The following is a 22,657-nucleotide window of genomic DNA, read 5'->3' on the forward strand; positions in this document are numbered from 1 at the left end:
CACATTCCAATAGAGGGACTTCATTTGGATTTTTAGTGTCCAAAAAAGTGGTTATGGGTTATTCTAACACCAAAACAAAATGTCTAGATTATCCTTGAACTAAAATAAAAACTTAAAAACCTAATCTTTTTTATTTTAATTCAACAAAAAAACTGCTCCTCTTCATCTTTCTTCTCTTCCTCTGCTCCAAGCATCTCAAGAATCACAATTTCAAACTCCACAACAACAACCCATGGTGTATGTTAGGTAATAATCGTTCAAACCCATCTTTGTTTACTCTTTTTTGTGCTTAAAATAGGTTAGATTGAATGAAATCGGAGTAAAATTAGGTTCCAGTTATTCATCTGCTCGTGTTACGTCTGGGTTCGGGTCTAGGTTTTTAAACGTAAAATTTGAAATTGAAGAACTTACGTCTAGGTTGAATTCAATCCAACCGTAAAATAGGATTTGCATGTATTCTTACGTCTAGGTTTTGTTTGAATCAAACCGTCCAATGTTGTATTACGTCTAGGTTAGTTTACTAAATTTTCCTTTTGTAAACCTAGACGTAATTTCAATTTTTACGGTTTATATTTCTATAGGATCAACCTGGACGTAATTCTTCCTGTATGTTTTATAAAAGAAATTTCAAATTGGATTACGTCTAGGTTCGTGGTGCAACTTTACCAGACGTGATCTTCTACGTATAGGTTCGCTAAGTAACTTTTCCAGACGTAACCTCCTACGTCCAGCTTTGCAAAATAAATTTTCCAGACGTAATATACTACGTCTAGGTTCGTGAATTTTTTTCAGACGTATTCTCCCACGTCTGGGTTTTTGAAGTGTTTTTTCCAGACGCTAACCTAACCTAGACGTAAAACAAGTAATAAATACTCATGCAAAAACTATTTACGGCTGAGTTTGGATGACAAATCTAACCTAGACGTAATTCAGGTTTTGTCCTATTGGAAACCAGTTACGGTTTGGAGTTCTTCCAAACCCAGACGTAAAATTGAATTACGGTTGGAAACGAAGCTCAACCCAACCGTAATTTTCCATGAAAGTCTAAAAATCTCAAACTTTTTACGTACTTAAGCTAGTTTTGAGTGAAATTGAACCCATGTGAGATAGTTTAGAGGTATACTTGTTGATTTTCAACCATTGGTTCTTCACTTTGTTGATTTATTTCTTCAATTGGTTGAGATTCATCATCACTTTGTGTTAAACCCTCTCTACCATCTAACAAAATTCATCTTCTTTATTTAATTATTATCTAACTAAATTAAAATTAACTACATAAGGGTTGTCTGGTCATTACAAAATTATTTGAGATACGGGATTTTTGATATTACTTGTGGGTGATCCATTTTTATCTTATTAGGTGATGCCCCTCTAATGGAATGTGACACCCCAATAATAACCTTCCTTTGAAAAAAAGTGTCAATGTTTGTGTCCAACGCTAACACTTTTTTCTTTTTTTTCTACAATTAACAATACCCATATAACACTTTTGATGTAATCCGCCGATCAATGCCACCTATAAACTGATAGTGACCGAAACATTCAGAATGTATCGACAAACTAATCCCAAACTAAATATTAATCATCATCCAATATCTCGATATAGCACCGGTGACAGAGAGGGGGTTTAGTTAGGGCTGTCATGGGTCCGGTTCTTTTCGGATATTATATTATCCGGAACCGGACTCTATTATATTCATCGGTTCTGGGTCCTAACGGTTCCGGATCAGGTTCTTAAATTAATGGACCCAGAACCGAACCCGATTAAATAGCCGGGTACTTATCGGTTCCGTATATTTAACGGGTATTCACTAAAATTTTAAAATCAATTTCTCACATTTTGAAATCAACTTTATAGTTTCAAGTTTACATTCTTTAACACCAACAGTGATCGTAAAGAGCTCAGTAGCTTTATATGTTTTCAAATCTTACATCACAGTTGTGCCTTTAGTGAATAATTACAAAGCAACATTAGTAGTACCACTGTTAGTAGTCAGTAGCAACAATAACAAAGTCCACGGTTGAAATTTTGAGAAAGTTCAATTAATTATTGGTAGTACTCTGTTAGTAGCAAGTAGCGACATTTTTACTGCTTTGGAATTAAAGTATTAAACCAAAAAAAAAATGAAAAGATAAGAAAACTAAGCCTATGAAAGGAAAATAAAAACAATATTGTACCAACATAGGGAAGTTTGCAAGGTGAAAAATGATGATTTATTAACGCATGTCCGGGTACCTAATATCCACGGGTACCCGTCGGGTACCCGTCGGGTATACCCGATTAAGATCCGATATTAACCGGTTCCTAATTGGATCTACCCATCGGATACCAAATCTACAAATGGGTCCAATATCACTATCCGGAACCGGACCCGTTACCCCTGGTCCGGTTCGGTTCCTGGTATTTGGGTACCCATTGACAGCCCTAGGTTTAGGGATTCAAAGAGTAAAGTGAAGCTCCTTGAGCAGGGACAGAGCCAGGATTTTAAAAGAGGAGGTACAAAAAAATACACAACAAAAGAAAAACTAGAAAAAAATATATATTGCACATTAAAGATTGTTCACATTGTATTATGTTATTGATGATCATCGTCTCCAGCGTCGTAGTATATTAGTAACTTTCAGCGAATCAACTTGTTAGTCGCAGATACATACATTTTCAACCATACAATACGATTTAAATTATATATATAAAAGGTTTCAATTGTAAGAGAATATAGAATATGTAAGTGTTGTGTCATTATCAAATTCACCAACAAAAACATAGAACGGAAAGATCTAACAAAAATATTTCTCATGATAATATTATATCATAACACCCAAGTGTCCAGTAACTAACAAAATATATACCACAAGAGGCATGTTAGATAGTTAACTCTAAAATTTTGGATCGTTTCCTCTAAGTTTATGTCTTTATGCATTATGCAGAAGTGCTTCAAATATCCACAAAAGTCCCAAAAAAACTACCTTATATGCAGCTTTGTTACCCAAAATTAAGAACACCTTATATGCTTTACCAAAAATACCCAACTCTTACTATATTCAGCAATACCCACGACGTGTTGCCATACCTTGAAATCGTGTTCTAGTCTTATCGTTGTTGATACTGCGAACAATTTCTCGTTCAATATATGTGAGTAAACAATTATTCATATACTCATCACCAATACGACTTCGCAAACGATCCTTCACTATCTTCGTAGCGACTTGCTCAACGGTAACTGTAGCAACCATCAATATCAAAGGAAATGTAATCAATAAGTAAACAAGAGGATATACTATATCTATTTTCGTCTCAACCATTTTCTTGGCAATCCCACTAATTTCAACCAACTCAAAAAATTTGTTACTAGAAAGCACATCACAAGCACATCACGATGAAAGTTGTCCAGATGTCATTCAAGAATCAAGAGATCCATTTCAGAAAAATCAGATGGATATAGTTTGGCAAGACGAATCAACGCACCTTTGTCAAAAGCTAAAAAATTCTCGCTTGGAATGCGACATGCAAAGAAGCAACCCGGTGTTCACTTCATCAAACCGGTCATCAAGGGTTGCAGTTTGCATACCAATGACATTGTTTAACAAACCAACTTGAAAATGATATAGATTTGTCTCTTATTGTAGATTACGTCTACCTCTTCCAAGTGGTACATATGGAGACATCATTTCAGGAATTGCAATATTAGTTTTAGCGCAAAAAAAAAAGAAATATCATTCATAAGACTATTCCACCCACCATCCCGCATGGCCTGCAGTTAATTTTTAGAGATCTTCATCAAGTTCATAGCATTCACAATGTCTTGATCTTTTCGTTGTAATGCTTGCGACAACTCGTTATTAACTCCTAACAAAGTGCTTATCAGAAACAAAGTAAAGAAAAAATCAAATGTTGACATCAAGATCAGAAAAGCGTATGCTTTTACCCTCGCTTCACTAGTACCTTCTCGACTTAGAATCTCCAACATTTCTAAAACTGATGGAAACATCAAAATTAAACTCAACAACGTGTTGGAATGTGAACCCCAACGTGTGTTGGAAGGTCGTTTGAGGCAAGTTTCTTGATTCAATCCCGAGCCATTTAAACGTTCACCTATTTCATCAAGTTTAACCACTCTAGCAAGTTCTTTTTGTCGAAGAACATCTCTTCGTTTGCATGAGGAAGAAACAATTGTAACAACTAACAACTTCAGTAACTATAGTAAAGAACAAAGCAACCTCACCATGCTTTTGAGCACCATTCATTAATTTCAATTGAAGCTGATGCGAGAAACAATGAATAATATACGCTGAAGGGTTTTATTTTAATATGAGTGATTTAAGTCCGTTGTACTCACCTTGCATACTAGTAGCACCATCGTATCACTTCCCTCTCAATCTCTTTATATTTAAACCATACTTAATTAGAAAATAATGCATCAATTGAATTTTTCAATGAAATTTCCGTCTTTTCAAGGACATGAATGATTCCAATGAACCTTTCAATAATACATCCTTCCTTGTTGACATAATGTATACAAATTGCCATTTTCCCTCTAACAGACACATCGCGAGACTCGTCCCATAACAGCAAAAAGGGAATCATCAATATGGTCGCGAATTACACCCATAGTTTCCATTGCAGCTGCACTCACTATTTGTTTTTGGATGTCTAGTGATGTTAACTTGTTGTTACCAGGAGCATTTTTTCAGAACTTCACTCTTAATACTGTCATTATGTTCAGCTGTGTATTGAAGGAGTTCAAGAAAGTTACCTTGATTATGTGAAGGATCAGATTCATCATGGCCACGGAAAGCTAATACTTGACACAAGAGAAACCGAATACAGTCAATTGATGCTTTCAAATGAATCTTGTACCCCAAAATCTCTTGTGTTGTTTGACGTTTAAGGACATTCCGAATATGATGTGACTCCTTTAGTAATTCGCGGCTTTCATACAAGCATCATGGTGAACACTATTCTCATTTCCAAAAAAATCTTGTACCCCAAGTAGACCTAGACTAGATTAGATACTACCTCTAGTCCCTTGGGTCTTGATTCGACCTTAAGGTAATGTTACCAAAAAAAGAAGACCATTGTCACCTTTCGGTACGAGTCCCAAATATCACATACTTAATCAACATTTGTTGTTTGGCTTGTGCTTCAGGCTTCAGCCGTCCCACATAAAACCAAGTGTATAACAGTCTTAAAGTCATTGCAGATATGTTGTGCTCAAACTCATTTAGTCAAATACGTATACACACAAAATCTTGCCATATTATGTGTTTTGGACCTTTTGGTTCTTCAAGGTTTTCATGATGCCTTAACATATAATTATCGAGGATGACGAAACTTACTAAGTGAACGATGTAAAATGTCATTTGAATAAAATCGTTCATGCTACTACCATCACATATATAAAATTGATGAAAGACCTTATATTTTGCATCCGATCATTTAATAAGATTATAGGAAGCTGCACATAAATCAGCAAAACAAGCAAAGACATAGTAGTTAGCCGTCTAAGCTCAAGTACCACAAAATTTGTCCATCGACGTCAATGTAAGGTTCTACCAATCATTTTGCAATTCGAAGATTTTGGTTTCGAAGCTCATACCATATCGTAAGTTATGGGATATTTGAGTAAACTGAAAACCATGAGATAGAACACCATTAATTTGTCACGAGTAATGTCAGTGGTCCTTGCAGGACTGTGAACTAAATCCTGATATCATACCAAGGACGGATTCGTTGACATTGTCTAGGTTATTCGTATAAGTTCATTTGGTTATTTTTTTGTGATAATTTTGTAGAAAAAAAAATGCCCTTAGATTATTGTAACATTGAATCAGCAAACATAATTTGTATTTTTTTTTTTGAAAGTAAGATAGATATATTAAAAAGAGAAGCTGCTAATCGTTTGATTCAGTCATGTTTGAAGCAATTTCAGAATGAAGCTGCCCAACAGTTGCTGAATCTGTTAGATTAGTTGCTACTGAAGTTACATGAGCAGAATTAGAAATGTTTACTTCATATGCTTTTACATAATCAAAGGTTATCCTATGGATAATAAAAGAGGGTGATGTTTCTTCCCAGAAATGATTTGCTGTAGACTGTCTTTTTTTTTTTGCCAAAATATCTGCTGCTCCATTAGCTTTCCTGTTCACAGCCTTGAAACCCAAAAAAATTTCTAACTGACTTGCTATTTTCTTAACTTCTTCTAGAATTGCAATACACTGCCACTGGATTGAGGTATTTGTGCTTGTTGCCAAGTTATCCCCTTCAATGACCAGATTTTGAATCTTGTTTGTGTTGGCCCATCTTACAGTCTCAAGCAGGGTTACTGCTTCTGCTTCTTCTGCAGATGAAGCTCTGAAACTTCCAATTCCTGCTGCCCTGAAACTGCCTTTAAAATTGCGCATAATAATTCATAATTTGTATTCTAAAAAATGTTTTAAAGGAAAAAATTAATTCATATTTTTTTACTGGGAACATATTTTTTGTTGTTGATTTCTTTGGAGCTAAATATACGTCTCAAAATAGCAATAGATAAAGGAACAATGAAGAAGTCATTCAGCTGCAAATGCGGCTTACATTAATATACATTTGGAAGATCATAAATACTCTCTTTTTGAATAGTTAAAAGTTTAATCGGCTTGAGATCATTTACCGGAAAGATAAATGACACCTTCCTATTTGTCCCTCGTGTTCTCATCAATTCCGAGCAGTTTGTTCCAAATTCAAATTAAATATGACAATCTCATTTTTCTTTTCTTTGTTGCCAAAAGTGATGAGCAAAAGAGAAAAATAGTGTAACCTAAATGTCAAATCTAGCATTCGACTGCTGAAAGGTGTGTTTGATGTAGGTACAGAGCCAGAACTCTGGTTTAGGGAAGTCAAAATTTTAAGTTGAAAGTCATAATTTAGATTGGGGGCTTTTCAAGTTATCTTTTTGGTTTGTGAAGACGTTAAATTGTAATCAAGCATAGCTAGTTATGACATTTTTCAGATTTTCCCCCTAAATAATGCTGAATTTTAAGGGTTCAATTGAGATTTTAATGTTGTGGGGACTAGTATTTGTGTTATTTCAAAAAGGTTTTTGTAATATGCAAACTTATCCCGCGTAAAATAAAGTTACGAGATGTTGGAGTAAATCCAAACCACTGGTTGGTGAGTTGGGCGGCCCAACTATCTGCCGATCCTGAAACCACTGGGCTATCTGCCGATCCTGAAACTTTCTCAAAGAACCGTGAGCTTGAAGTGATTCACTGTAGATGGGCAATGCTTGGAGCTCTAGGATGTATCTTTCCTGAATTACTCTCACGCCTAGTTAGCAATTCCGCGTTTCATTATTCGTGAAATTTTGCATATCATTCGTTCCAGAATTATACGGCCGAACTACTGAACTCCCGAATCGGGTTCGTCAGCTGCTTTGTCACTTTATCCTAAGTTCCTAACTATTTAGAAGCCCAACTATTTTATTGGCCCACACCTATATTCTCCGAAGCCTAACGTAATTCGCAGCCCACAGACGAATAACCCTCAAAACTCGTCTTTTAATTTTCTTTTTCGCAATTTAGGTTTCCGAAGATATTAACGAAGCTCTTTCCTTAAACCGTTTTTTCTTTCTTCTCCTTAGTTTTTTCCTTCCAAATCTAGATTACTTGATTTTCAACAGAGTTTCTCTATTTACTGCCTGGATCTTAATTATATCTTAAGATCCGGACAGAAACTTAGTTATTGTATATAAATCTAGTATTTTGTTTGAATAAAATCACATCTTTAGTGTTTTATTTGAGTTTTTTTTGTGTTCTATGAGAAGTCTGTGAATACTTGGAAGATTCAATGACTTATTCATGCCAACCTGATTATTCAAGGTACACTTTCAAAGATGGTTCTTATAGCCTTAATGGCATCGATTGCGATAATCACATCAAATATATCATCAAAGGCGATCTACTCCAACATGATGTGGTTTTACAATCCGTTGAAGATTAATGGCTACTGGAAATGATCGTCATAAAGATGCCATTAAGGCTTATTCATGGCACCAGCCATTTGTTGGTGTTAGAGTTAGGTATATTAAGAATATATGACATTTTCGTTAAGAATCATGCTCCTCCACCCTAAAACATATTGTTTTATTAATCAATGTCTGCCGTATTTTCCATACCGAACTCAAATTATTAAATTGAATTATACATGTACGTATGCAGAATCACGCATCGTTGACTAGGGCTGTCAATGGATAAACGAATATATTCGATATCGATTCCGTCCGAATCGTTAGGATATTATCCGAAATTTTGGATAACGGATACGGATACCTTATCGATATTCTTATCTTAACGAAACGGATACGGAAAAGGCATTATCCTATAGGATAATATCCGATATCCGTTAAAGAATGTATATGAAATTTTTTTATATTTTCTTTTGAGTAATATATTTAGTTGTTAGCTTGGTAGTATGTGAAGAGTGGTAGAAATAAAAATATTATGGAAGAACAAAAACACAACTAGTTTTATTGGTTGTGAGAAAAGCGGAGAATTTTTCAATATTGATGGAGAAGATTTGAGTTTCGTTTTAAATCTAATTTAATATAATAATTTTATAGTCAAATTTGTGCATTTGATCAAAGTATCTGGTTTTGCTTAGTCGAATTTCCTTAGGGTTTCTTTGATTTTTTTTTTTTTGTAATTTATGAAATTAGAGAAAGACTAAAAAAGAACTTAAATTATTTTTATTATAATGAATTACTATCGAATATTATCAGATAGCCGACATTATTATCGGAACGGATAACGAAAATATTTTTGAATATCCGTCGGATATTATCGGTAACAGATATGGTAGAGGCCATATCCGTTTCGATAGCTACCGTTGACAGGCCTATCGTTGACCGGTTTTTTGACCGAACTCGATTTTTACGAATCCGTATAATACTCATACTATGTCGTACTCCGAATTGCTAACTAGGGTTCGGCCACTAACCAAGCTTCTTAAATCTAATATTTAAACCGTGTCAGATGCAATATAATTTTTGGAGCATGTTCTACGAAGGTTTTGAGGTTGTTTTTTTTTATTTTATTTTATTGAAGAAACCTATTTCTGATCTATATTTTAATAAGAAAATAAAATTTATGATGTTTTTAAAAAGCATGGAAAATTGAAGGATATGGAAACTAATTAGGGATATTTTACTATCGTTGTTGGCAGTGAAAGTAAAATATTCTCCAATTAATTTTTGTATCCCCAAATATCCGTTCTTCTAAAATAGTTATATTTTTGTGATAATTTGGTGGATAAATAATAAATCAACACCATTATCCTAAGGTGTGGTAGATAAAACGATGAATGAGAAATTCATTTCAGCTACAAATGCGGTTTAAATTAATATTCGTAGCAGATCCAAAATAGCCTTCCTTCAAATAATCAAAAAGTATAGTTGGTTTGAAACCATTATGTTCCTACCAAATTCAAGTTAAATTTGACAATCTCATTTTTCTTTTCTTTTTGCCAAAGTGAACAGTAATAGAGTATTAGCCTAAATTTGAATTCCAGAGAATTTCGATTTAGGGGTGTCAACTTTGTAAATTGAGAGTCATTATCTAGGTCTGCCTACGCGACCGAAGGCCGCACAAGTTTATTTTGGGTGTTTTTTAGTTATCTTTGGTTTGCAGATACATTAAATCGTCCTATCTTTTTAAATATGTATAAGGATAGTTAGTTATGATGTTTCTTAGATTTGTCCCCATAATTACACTGCATTTAAAAGTTTTCAATTGGTGAAAAGATTTTCAACTAGGATTTTATAAGTTTCTGTAACATCGACCTTCCGTAGAACCAAAAGTGCACCCCCATGTTAAGTTTATGAAAATGAAAAATATGCTCCACTCAAGCTCAATTTACCATTTTGCGCGACTTGGTTCTTCAAGATTTTCATGATGCCAAAACATTTAATTATCGAGGATGAAACTTACTGAATGAATGATGTAAAGTAAGAGCATATAGAAAATGTTTTGAGATGGTTCTACAAAGCTCCCTCATAATCATTTGAATTCCGGTGGATAGAATCATGCCTTCTATCTTACATCTCATTTAGAAGATCACACATGGGCAGCTGCTGCACATACATCAACAAGAAAGTGTTACAAAAACAAACGAAATATAATGGTTAGGTGTCTAAGCCCCAAGTACCACGAAGTTTGTTCATTGATGCCAATGCATGCATATAAAGTATTTGGTCTTTCGTGGTGATTTTGATTTCGAAAGTGATCCCAATAAGTTATGGGATGTTGGAGTAAAATTGGAAACCATGAAATAATAATCTTAGTCAGTGAGTTCGGGAAACAGAAAGTTTTCAGAACCCAATACGCAAACCAGGTCAGGTGCGATAAAAGTTGTAGAGCCTCTATAGATGGGTTTTGATTTGTTTCATTTTAATTTCATTCCTTTTTGTTTTCGAATTATATATATATATTCGGCAGTGCTATTGAACTCCGTATGATCACTAGTCAACATGAACAATATTTTTGTGATAATTTTGCAAATAAATAATGAGTCCACTTGATTATTAGTCATCATTAGATACTTTGCATTCTACAAAAATAGAAGTATTAAAACAAAATGAAAACAAATTTGTCTATGAAAAGATGATAGCACTTTTTTCGAGAAACGTAACGAGTACATTAACTTTTTAGAACTAAACGTAGTACAGAAAAAAGATGAATGGCGCGGCGGAAATTCATTCTAGCTACAAATGTGACTTACATTGTCATTAGTCTTCTAGAACCATGCCAAAAATGTTGTATGCACCTGTTATATTTCTATTTTCTAGCATCTTAAGCATATAATGATTGCATATAGAATCAAGACTGCACAGCTGTGATACTCGATTTAAGGTTTGGCATCAACAGAATACGCAGCCATCCTCTGTAATTGGTTCAACAAGGTTTTCATGACTCCGAATCATCTAAAAAGTAACGAAGATGCATAATCCTAGATATAGAGTACTACCAGTACCATTGACGGACTTGTCTCACAAGTCAATAGACAGGCACATCAATCTGTCCTTCTTTAATCCAATACCCTATGCCTACACTTCGATTGTTTTATAAAACTGAATTTAGTGATAATAATGCTAAGTATTAGGAAATAATATAGGAGTCTATATTTAGGAGATATACATTTTAAGGAGTTTGAGTTATATTAGGAAAGTGTCTATGTTTAGAGTTTGATCTTAGGTAGGAAAGTGCCTTGAGTGGTCGTCAAGTTTGTGAACAATATAAATAGGCTGTTGAGCCATGAAAGTTGATACACCGAATTATTATCAATGTAGTCTTTTATGCTTCCACGTTTATGCTCTCCTCTCTCTCTTGCTCGATCCTTAACATGGTATCAGAGCGAGGTGAGAGGGAGAGAGGAGAAGAATAAAGAGTTAGAGAAGTTCTATTGTTTTTCGTAAAAAAAAAAAAAAAAAAATTGCTGCCTTTCGTAGTTGAGTTTTTTCCTGAACGAGAAGGCTGCAAAAGAAGACTTGTTAAAGTCGTGTTGGTGTACGTAATTGAGCCGAAGAGATGCATCTCAGATGGTGAAACAGGGACCGAAAATAGCTTGCAGATACAACAAGTTATGAAGGGGCGATGCTGGCTGCTGTTATTTGAAGATTAATTGGACAAAAGTTTGGTCCGAGAAAAAAAAAAAAACGTGAAGTTTCAACTGAGAAGAACTCCAACGAGATGGTGAGTTGTTGCGAAGGATTTATTAAGGGCTTGTGAGAGAGAAAAAAAAAAAAGAAAAAAAAAGTGCTAAGCTGTATAGTCCTGCAATATTGAGCAGGAAAGATATGACGGCTTGCTGCTGCCATTGTCGTAAGAACAGAGATGAGTAGCTTTAGCCGAGAAAACAGAGTTTGGAAGGTGTTGATATGGATTAGGAAACAGCAAGAAGACGGTATTGCTGTGATGATAAGAAGAAGATGTTGGAGCTCGAGAAGTCGTGGTGATAACGAGGGTTCTATAGAAGAAAGACCTATGTTGCTGCTCCAAGACCTGGTGCAAGCTTCATCCGTGTGAGTCTACACGGAGGGACGAAACGAGAGTTTCAAAAGAAAAAAAAAAGAAAAAAAGTTAGGGTTCTGACGTGAATCGAAGTTAATAAGGAAACATGGGTTGATTGAACTATTTTTAGAAGTCAACATAAAAAGGAAGTTCGGTACGTGAGATTCAAACTCGTGAAAGAGCTTGGCAGTGGCGATGATGATCTGCTGCTATAGTTGATAGATGAGGATGGAAGAAGAAGCATGGTCGGAGACAGAGATGGTTGGCAGTAGAACAGGGAGAAAGAGTTGCTTCCAATGTTATCTCCATTAACGGCAGTTCATGGTAACAATCTCTGTGATGAGATGATGGCCTGGAAGAAGATGGGATCGAGATGTGAAAAAAAAAAAAGATGGAGCTCGAGTTAGGTGCTGTTGTGTATGGAGTCATGGTGCAGGTGATGTTATACCGGTGATGGTTATAGACTGATGAAGAGAATTCATCAAAGAGAATCGTGTTAAGTTTGATGATAAGAAGAAGGCGTAACTCTTGGTCTTATTCTGCTGCTGAAGACTACGTTGCCTATCAAACCATGTATGGAGTCTGGCATAAAGATGAGAAGAGATTCACAGTTTCTCGAAAGCTTGAGATAAACAAGGAAGTTTTCAGAGTTTCGTAATTACAGAACAGGGAGATACCGATGTCATGTATGCTATGGTTACAGTGGTTTGTTGCCTAGGGTTATGACTTACGTTCGAAGCCAAGATGGATGGTCGTAAAGTTCAGGCTCAAGGATGTTTCAGAAGTTGGTCCGGGGGTTGATTTAGAAGCTGCCATGGTTGGTGAAACTGTTTGCCAAAGATTGGTAGAGAAGACAAGCGAAGAACTGATGCCATTCTGGCAGTTGTTGTTTTGGTAAAGTTTGGAGCAGGAAAGAAGATGGTGTCTGCCGTTGTGAAGTAACACATCAGTTGAGAAGATGTGCTCGTCGTTCAACCTGTGAAGCAACGGAGAAGATTGCAGTGGGTTAAAGATGGATCTGTGTACGAGGTCTAAAAGATGGTGACGAACAATGGACGACAGAAATTGGCTTGTGATCAGAACTCGAGTTTATGATGAATTTCAGGTGAGTTTCACATAGAGAAAGCATCCAAGGAAGTGGTTGTCACTGCTGTTATTTGTGGGTCAGTTACAGATGAATGGTTACAATTGAAGAACGTTTCCGGAAGTTGAGATGAATAGGAAAGAAGACAGGTATGTCTTGGATTAGAATTTCGAAGCAAAGGTATTGCAGGTGATTTGAAGACGGGTTGAAAGCCTCAAAGGAAATAGATAAGTGCAGACAAGGTGTTTGTTTAAGTGCTTGAATGATTTGAAAACAGAAGTGTGACAATTATGTCACAGCGTTGCAAATCTGTTACGAAAAATGTGGCAAATCTGGATAGCGTGGCAAATTTGTAACATCAATATAATAAGAAGAAGTGAAGTGTGGTTGAAGAGTTTGTGGCAGAAACTTGGATATCCTACAAAGTGTGGCAGACTTTGTAAAGACGACAAGATTGTGAGAGAATCTTGAAGAACAAAGAAGTGTGAAGGTTTCGCAAAAATAGCGTGACTGGAATAAGAGAAGAAGAAACAACATTCATGTTGTGAAGAAAGAAAAAAAAAGAGAGAAGAAAACAATCACCAAGAGGTGATGAGAAAAAGAACAACAATAATAGGTTGAAATCCTATGAGTTGTCGAGAGAGTACAAAAAGTATTCTATCGAAGAAACCAAGAAACCAAGAGTACAAGAAGTATTCTACGAAGGGAAGCGAAATGTTCTAAAACTACGAAGATGGGACCGCAATGTCCTTAAACTACGAAGAGAGGACCGAAACGTCCTTAAACTACGAAGATGGAACAGAAATGTTTTAAAACTACGAAGATGGGACCGCAATGTCCTTAAACTTGCATTGGGACCGAAATGTCCTTAAACTACGAAGAGGACCGAAATGTCCTTAAACTACGAAGATGGGACCGTAATGTCCTTAAACTACGAAGGGGACCGAAACGTCCTTAAACTACGAAGAGGACCGAAATGTCCTAAAAACTACGAAGATGGGACCGTAATGTCCTTAAACTACGAAGGGGACCGAAATGTCCTTAAACTATGAAGGGGACCGAAACGTCCTTAAACTATGATCTGAAGATTTTTTTTTCCGCAAAAGCGTTGGAAGAAAAAAAAAAAAAAAACCGAAGTTAAATTTCTTTGGTCCAAGATGGGCATTCGTGATCTACATGCTCCATCTTGAGGGAGGGTATTAGGAAATAATATAGGAGTCTATATTTAGGAGATATACATTTTAAGGAGTTTGAGTTATATTAGGAAAGTGTCTATGTTTAGAGTTTGATCTTAGGTAGGAAAGTGCCTTGAGTGGTCGTCAAGTTTGTGAACAATATAAATAGGCTGTTGAGCCATGAAAGTTGATACACCGAATTATTATCAATGTAGTCTTTTATGCTTCCACGTTTATGCTCTCCTCTCTCTCTTGCTCGATCCTTAACACTAAGTCCTATGGGCTAGATTGAGCTGTTAGATTGGCAGCTAGATTAGCAATCCACGTCAGCTAGAGCAACCTCCTAAGTCATATGGGAGTGCTAATCTAGCAGTTAGATTAGCAGTCCACGCCATCTGGGACCACTGTCCAGCGCTGTTTGGTTTAGCGTTTTAAATTTAGCCGTCAGATCAAATTTTGTGATTTTTGTGATCCGTGTAATTTTTATGAGCGCTAAACCATTCAGCGTTATGGTCACTTTTTGAACGCTGAACCATTCAGCGTAAATGTCCCTTTTTGAGCGCTGAACCATTCGGCACTTTAAATTTCAGCAATCATATCAAATTTTGTGATTCTTGTGATCCGTATGAGTTTTGTGATTTTTGTGAGCGCTGAATCATTCAACATTATGGTCATTTTTTGAGCGCTGAACCATTCAACACTTCAATCTCGTTGCTAGTTCAACCACGAGCAAATGCTAGGAGAGAGAACTAGTGTTAACTTTTAGACCACATTTTTTATTTATTTGCAACACTTAACTGCCAATCAATTAGCTCAATCTAGTCCATAGGACTTAGCTTAATGGTTTATTAAATTTTTGTTTAGCTTTAGTTATCCAAAATTACTAATAGGTTGTCTTATACAGATTTGGTACCCTCCCCAATAAACTGGTACCCCATGTTGTAATCATCGGATGCTATAATGATTGGACATAAGAGAAACATAAGCAAAAGGATATCTCTATGCGAATTTTGCAGATCATGAATCTAAGCAAACGAGATAGGTTATGAGTTTCTCCAAGTTTGGTAAGCCTTCCACAATGTCACGATATTAAAAAAAAAAAGAGATGAGACAGGTTATAGTGAAGTGAATCTTAGAGCTGCCATTAGTAACCCGGCCCGTGGGTTGACCCTAGCCCGACTTATTTCAACCCGGCTTGGCTGAGCTTGTTTCCTAAACGGGCCGGGCTAGGTCTGTTATATCTGACCTAATAGAAAAAAAGCCGGGCTAGGTCTAACCCGCGGGTTACCAGCCAACCCGTTAAATTATGATAATAACCTGTTATCGGAGGTATCGGTAGTATTTCACCTGCTACCCAGGTAACCGGGTACTTCTTCTTATTCTTATCTAAGTTTTCTAAAGAAAGAGAAATCAGAAAACTTCTCTTCAAGTTTTAGATCTGGAGTCTGGACTGGAGGTATTCGTCTCTTTTTCTCTCCCTGCATGTATTTTAGCTGGAGTCTAGACTGGACTCTGTAGGTATTCGTAATCAGGTAAAGTGTCTAACTTAAAACTAAATAGGGTTAATTTTTCTATTCTGAGTTCTAGATTAGATTTTGATCTTTAAGTTTAACTATAATGATTTTTTTTTTTTAATTTTCTAACTATCTGTTTGATTTTCAGGGGTTAGGGCTTTACTCGTAATCAACTAACCAAGTTTTATCCTTTAGGTTGTTTTTTCACTTCTAAGTTATAGATTAGATTTTGATCTTTAAGTTTAACTTTAATGATTTTTTTTTTAATTTTCTAACTATCTGTTTGATTTTCAGGGGTTAGGGCTTTACCTTTAGACTACCGTTGAAGAAGAATAGGAAAAATTGGCCGATGATTTTACTTCTACTTTCCTAATCTAGGTGAGTAGTTCTAAGTTTTTAATGCATAACTTGTCTTTAAATACTGTTAGGTGTTTGTGGAAATGATTCTTAGAACCCCAATCCCCTTTTCACGAATTTGTGTCATTTATTGTTAACTCATTCTCTTAATGTCAATCTATCTCTTAATGTCAATCTATAATAAATTAATAATGCATAGCTTGCTTACGTTATGCTTGTGAATATTTATTTGAATTACAAAGGTTTACCGATTCTGAAAATGGAAATGAACTCCATATGCAGCATGTCAGAATCAGAAAGCACATGTTTTATTTTGGCTTACATGAAAGTGTAAAAAAGCATACTTTTGTTGGCTTTTCCTTTGCCAGTTTGGGATGTGTACTTGTTGGGATTTTAATTATTGACAGCTCTAGTCCCCTGTGATGTAGCTCAAGGCTTACTAATTTTGATTTTTGAATTCTTTATGTAGCTTCCTAAAATGTCAGTTGAAGAAGACCATGACGATGTCATGAGTGAAGAGGATATCACAGTAGTAGAGTCGATGAAAATTCAAGAGCATGCTTCAAAGAAAAGGAAATTTACATCAAAAGTATGGAATGATTTTGATTGGTCACGAGACAAAGATGGTAAAGAAAAGGCTACGTGCAAGCATTGTGGGCAGGAATATGCTTATGACAGTCAGAAAGGAGGAACATCAACTATGTCAAGGCATTTAAAGAAGTGCCCTAGACTGAAGATGCAAGATGTGGGGCAACTTTTGTTATCTACAAATAATGGAGAACTGGCTACTCGTGATTGGATATATGGAATCGGTAAGAGGCTAAGTGTCTTGAGTAATATTTAAAATTAGTTGTAAGTCTATTTAACAACATATATGAGATTGATAATTACTTATTTTCAATTATATGTAGGAGCTGCATCAACTGATGTTGAGGAAGTGAAAGATAATGATATTAGTGAGGATGTATTGGCATTTGAGCCAGCAAACAACAATGAGGCAGTAAGTTCTTATGCGTCTAATTAGTATCCGTACTTCAGCGATATAAAGCGGGTAATTATGAAAATTCTATTTATTTACATTAACACATCCTTTTGTTTGATATACTTTTTGCTGGAAACTACGGATTCATACTGGAGCATCTTGAAGTGATACACTTCTAGACACCCAATTACAAAGATACATGGAAAAAGAACATTTTTTGGGCACTGATTTACGAAATATTTTGGACTTCCATATGATATCACTGTCTCCTATTTTTTGTATAAATATGAAGGGAGACACTAACGATATATATTGTATATGTGACTGCATATGAGGGTTTAGGTTGTGATTCAAGATTTCAAAGTCAGTTCAGTAGACGGTAGCTTCAGTTCAGTACTTCAGTTTATCCACTTTTGTATATAAAAGGACAAACATAGATAATAGTTACTGTCACTTTGAGGATTCTTATATGAATCATAATCCTGGACCTATATCCTTAATTCCTTATTGATGAATATGAATTATATGATACTTTTTGTGCAGGAATTGGTTGTTATTATGGTCTCCTCTTCACTAGTGATGAAGTGTTTTAGACTTTTAGTAGGTGATACTGTGGTAAACTGGTAGGCAGTAAAAGTGAAAGTTTGTATTTTTTTTTTGGTTTTATATATGTATGTAACTATGTCTATGTATTCTACTCCACAACTTTGGTTTGGTTCATTTCAATCATGTTTTAGTTGTATTGTGGAATCTGTAATCTGTTTTCAGTATGCACTTTTTAGTATTTAGACTTGTGGTTGTTTACCATATTCATATTTTTAGCACAAAAATAATAAAGTCAAATTTACCAGCCAACCCGCAACCCGTCAGAGCCAACCCGTCTAGGCTAGGGTTGGGGTTTTGGGCTTGTACATGAACAGTACTAGGGCTAGGGCTGACCCTAACCCATCCATGGCTTGTCAAGCTAGGGCCGGGTTGACCCTAACTTGCCCGGTTGACAGCTCTAGAAGTGATATCCTTTGAATTCACCAGCTCCTATTTTTTCTAGTGGTCCAGAACAAAGTTTAAGATCCCGTGAAGGATATCTAGCTGAGGGGATCTAAAACAAGTACCAAGTGGAGTATTCCGTGGCTGTTGTTTGATTTTCTTAAGCTGGTGGGTGAAAGGGTGCCAACTGTGCAACTCTCGAGCAGAGCCATGGAACTTCACTAGCCAATTACAGTATGGATACAGGTATCCAAAGATAAGTATTACTTCTATTTAATACAACCCAACATCAACAACTTCAAAGCACAAACTCGTCTAACTCTCATTCATTTCACTTCTTTTCTCAATCTTATTATTTCTATCGCTTCATTAAATGGCTGCTTCAACAATGGCTCTATCTTCTCCTGCTCTTGCTGGGAAGGCAGTAAAATTGACAGCATCCATTCCAGAAGGTGAAGGAAGAATCACCATGCTCTTCCAGAAGAAGACAGTGGCGAAACCTGCTAAATCATCCAAACCTGCAGTTTCATCTACTAGCCCATGGTACGGTCCTGACAGAGTTAAGTACTTGGGACCTTTCTCCGGTGAGTCTCCATCTTACCTCAATGGTGAATTCCCTGGTGATTACGGATGGGATACTGCTGGGCTATCTGCCGATCCTGAAACTTTCTCAAAGAACCGTGAGCTTGAAGTGATTCACTGTAGATGGGCAATGCTTGGAGCTCTAGGATGCATCTTTCCTGAATTACTCTCACGTAACGGTGTTAAATTCGGTGAAGCCGTATGGTTCAAAGCCGGAGCTCAAATCTTCAGTGAGGGTGGATTGGACTACCTTGGGAACTCAAGTCTGGTACATGCTCAAAGCATTTTAGCTATTTGGGCTACACAAGTTATCTTGATGGGAGCAGTCGAAGGTTACCGTGTTGCCGGTGGACCACTCGGTGAGGTTGTTGACCCACTTTATCCCGGTGGCAGTTTTGACCCACTTGGACTTGCCGATGATCCGGAGGCTTTCGCCGAGCTGAAGGTGAAGGAGATAAAGAATGGAAGATTGGCAATGTTTTCCATGTTTGGATACTTCGTTCAAGCAATTGTGACCGGTAAAGGACCTCTGGAGAACTTGGCTGATCATCTTGCTGATCCTGTTAGCAACAATGCTTGGGCTTTTGCCACAAATTTTGCCCCTGGAAAGTAAATGTAGAGGCTATGTACAATTTCAGCTAGATTCATCATCGTTCATTCAAACTTGTGTTGTTCTTAGACCAATTTGGGATGTAACTAAATCAAGTTGTGACACCTTTTAAATTTATTTCTAAACATCTTTTTCACTTCCTGCAGCATGGAATTATACAGTCAAGCTGCTGCATGTGTTTGAAATTCTAATGAACATGATATTAGCATCCTGAACATTCATCATTAAAACAAAATCTTTGTTCAATTAAAGTATTTGCACATCGAAGCTTTCTTCATTGTTGGTTTTCTCTGCAAGATTTCTATATGGAATTAGAAGGGTTTCACTAAAAGGACTAGCATGTTGATACAGTAATAGACGGGAATTAACCCACCACTGCATTAAAGTATTTAGCTGAAAACTATTGGCATTTGCACACAAGGGTGCAGTCTGAGAGCCCACTCAGAAAATAACTACAGGTAACACCTTCCAATTGTCTCGGTGAAAATTGCTCAAAATGAAATGACGAAAAGTTAAAGAAACAAACACCAAGGACTGACCGACATTGTACAGCTTCTTTTTCTTGTTTTGCATCTGCTGGGTTTGCACTCTAGTTTTGTATCGGTTCAATTTCTGCTTTACTTTGACTGTATGATTGCTTAACAACTGTGCCTTCCAAGTTTGATTTCTGTTAGAGCAAGGGATATGGGTAGTGACACTCTTTCAAATGAACGAGTGCGCTACCAATTTGAGCAAATTAGGGTCTTTAATGGTAGGTTTCAATCCACTTTTTCCCCAAACTCGTTGGCACACTCGTTCGGATGAACGGATGGTTGATAGTGAAATACTAGATGGGAGACAGTCCCCCGTCTAGAAAAAGAAAGCTACATGGGGATTAGCAAAAAAAATTGTTTTTTTTGTACTAGTCTAGGTAGATTTTTGTGTATTTCCTTGTACAAGTATTTTTTTTTTCCGGATGGGGACTGCCCTCCATCTCCTAGTTAGCAATTCCGGGTACAGGTAGTAGTTCGGGACGGCATAGGTAAGGGAATTGTACGGATTCGGATAGGTCGGATTCGGTCAAAAATCCGGTCAGTGGTTCGTTGTTCGGACAGTAGTCCGGAACGGCATACGTACGTGTATATTCGGTTTATAAATGTGAGTTCGGCATTTAAAATTCGGCTTACATATATTATAAATTGATAAGTATTATAACCTTATTACGAGATTAATTTTATTTGTATATGTTTTATAAGATGAAAAAAAACAGTTTAGCGTGATTATTTAACAAGAGTAAACAATTTAATTGCATAAATGTATTACAAAACGAGTTTATAGACTTTTAAACAAAAATCAACACACAAAACACTGGTTAAACAACTACCAATAGAAAATTTTAACTGAATTATTGTATTTAAATATAAAATATATAGAAAATCAAACAAAACCCAATCAACAGAACTCTGGTCAGAGAGTTACCTAGGGAGAGCGAGGTTGGGCGTTCGAATCTAGTTCGGAAGTATCATTCGGATTCGATCAGTTCGTATGCGTTCGCGAATCATTTGTAAGGTCCATATAATCAGGGAACTAGGTTCGAAGTTCAAATAGTTCGAAAGTGTCATTCGGATTCGGTCAGTTCGGATACGTTCGCTAATCATTCGGGAATAATTCGGCGAATTACTAACTAGGCTCCATCTAAGTAGTTTTTTTTTGTTTATATTTTCTTGGACAGGAGACTGTCCCCGGTTTATTTCGAAATTTTTTACTACACGGTAGACTATCTCTCGTATAATACTATTTTTTTTATTTTACCATAGTGACTTGGCTCATTCATCTAGGCGAGCAGTGTTTCATATGAAAAATTAATCTCCATTTGGAGACTACCCCTTCCTTTTAGAGGGGGAGCAGTAAGTGATACGAGGAAAACGATAATCGTTGCCAACTCGCTAACGAGGTCAATTCCATAAATTTGTTTGACTCAGGACCAGAGAGCCCTACTTCACACACTTTAATTTAGCACGCCCACAACCAAAACCAATTGTTAACGGCATAAAAAAGTTTTTTAAAAAAAAAGAAAAAAAAGACACCATCACTGCTTGATAAAAATCACATATTCTTCCGCCTTCCACTATTTAAACACAAACTAAAATATCAATTGATTAATCAACACTTTCTCTCTCTAAAAAATTAAGATTCTATTAAGTATTCTTTCTGAAGTCACTACAAAACCGACGATTACCATAAACAAAATAAAAATCTAAGATCGGGGATCATTTTCAATAGTCGCATCTCGGGTTTTTGAGCTTTTGTCTTCTCTCCCCACCTGTACCGTATCTCAGTTCCAAGTAAATAAGCACGGTATAAGTGTGAACATTTTACAGTCGTTTTAAACAAATCTTTGTTTTAAACAACGTTAAAACCGTATAGACACAATGAGAAGGCCCCATCTCAGTGGATTTACAGGGATCGTGGTATTTGGGACCCACTATGTATCTAAGCGGTTGTAGCCTAGTTTAAAAATTGGGTTCATTTAGAATTTTAGAATTTTTTAGATACGGTTGAAAGAACCTAGCATTAAAAGTTTCCATTATCTTTTTTTTGATTGGCATTTTTTTGGGCTTTGATCGGTTTCTTTTTGGGTTGTTGATAATAAGAGCGCTAAAATTTATTCTCATGGATTTTTCTTTGTAATAAATTGATCTTAGTTGGGTTAAATTAGATAAGCGGAGTGAGTTGGTATGTAAGTAAATGGGGTATTTTTGGTTTGAGAAAAATAAAACTCGACTCACTGGAAGAATTATTCTATCTAGTGAGTTATGATTTTCACGCTTCTGGGATCACTTTTTACTCTCCCTCTAAAAAGAATTCAAAGTTTTCCCTGATTTAGATGGGACTTTAACATCATCTCGAGTTACCTTAAGAACCTTTTCATTATTGCCTAACATAGAATGAAGGGTTTAGCAACTATAAGCTCAATCTTTAGTTCACTTAGTCCAGTGAGCCAGCCAACATTGAACTCCACTGCCTCAGCTGTGGACGACTTTGATTCCCAATGATCCAGTAAAGACATGTTCCAGTTTGAAAATAAGGTCTCATTCATTTGGCTTATTATAGCTAAAAGATCAGTCATCAGGGAAAATAATGCCATCATTGAATTCTTTAGGACCGTCTTTGTGGCTATATGCACATGTTTTTCATATATTGTCTTAAATTTTGATATGTAAATGCACAAGATCTTTTTCATTCTTGGAAACTTAATTGATCTCCGTCTATCTTCTATGTTGTTTGATCTCCGTCGATCTTCTAATAACTTGAGCCTTGGTCGCTTCATCTTGAATTTGACTT

General features: G+C 36.1%; 1 protein-coding gene across 1 annotated transcript; it reads left to right on the plus strand.

Moving 5' to 3' along the window:
• The first annotated feature begins 18,428 nt into the window (after window positions 1-18,428).
• On the plus strand, window positions 18,429-19,543 carry LOC113310644 (chlorophyll a-b binding protein of LHCII type 1-like). The gene has a single exon (XM_026559375.1). The coding sequence runs from the start codon at window positions 18,515-18,517 to the stop codon at window positions 19,334-19,336; it is 822 nt and encodes a 273-aa protein (XP_026415160.1). The 5' UTR covers window positions 18,429-18,514; the 3' UTR covers window positions 19,337-19,543.
• Window positions 19,544-22,657: the final 3,114 nt, after the last annotated feature.

The sequence above is a fragment of the Papaver somniferum genome, chromosome 9 (genome assembly GCF_003573695.1).
Source record: "Papaver somniferum cultivar HN1 chromosome 9, ASM357369v1, whole genome shotgun sequence".
NCBI classification, from domain to species: Eukaryota; Viridiplantae; Streptophyta; class Magnoliopsida; order Ranunculales; family Papaveraceae; genus Papaver; species Papaver somniferum.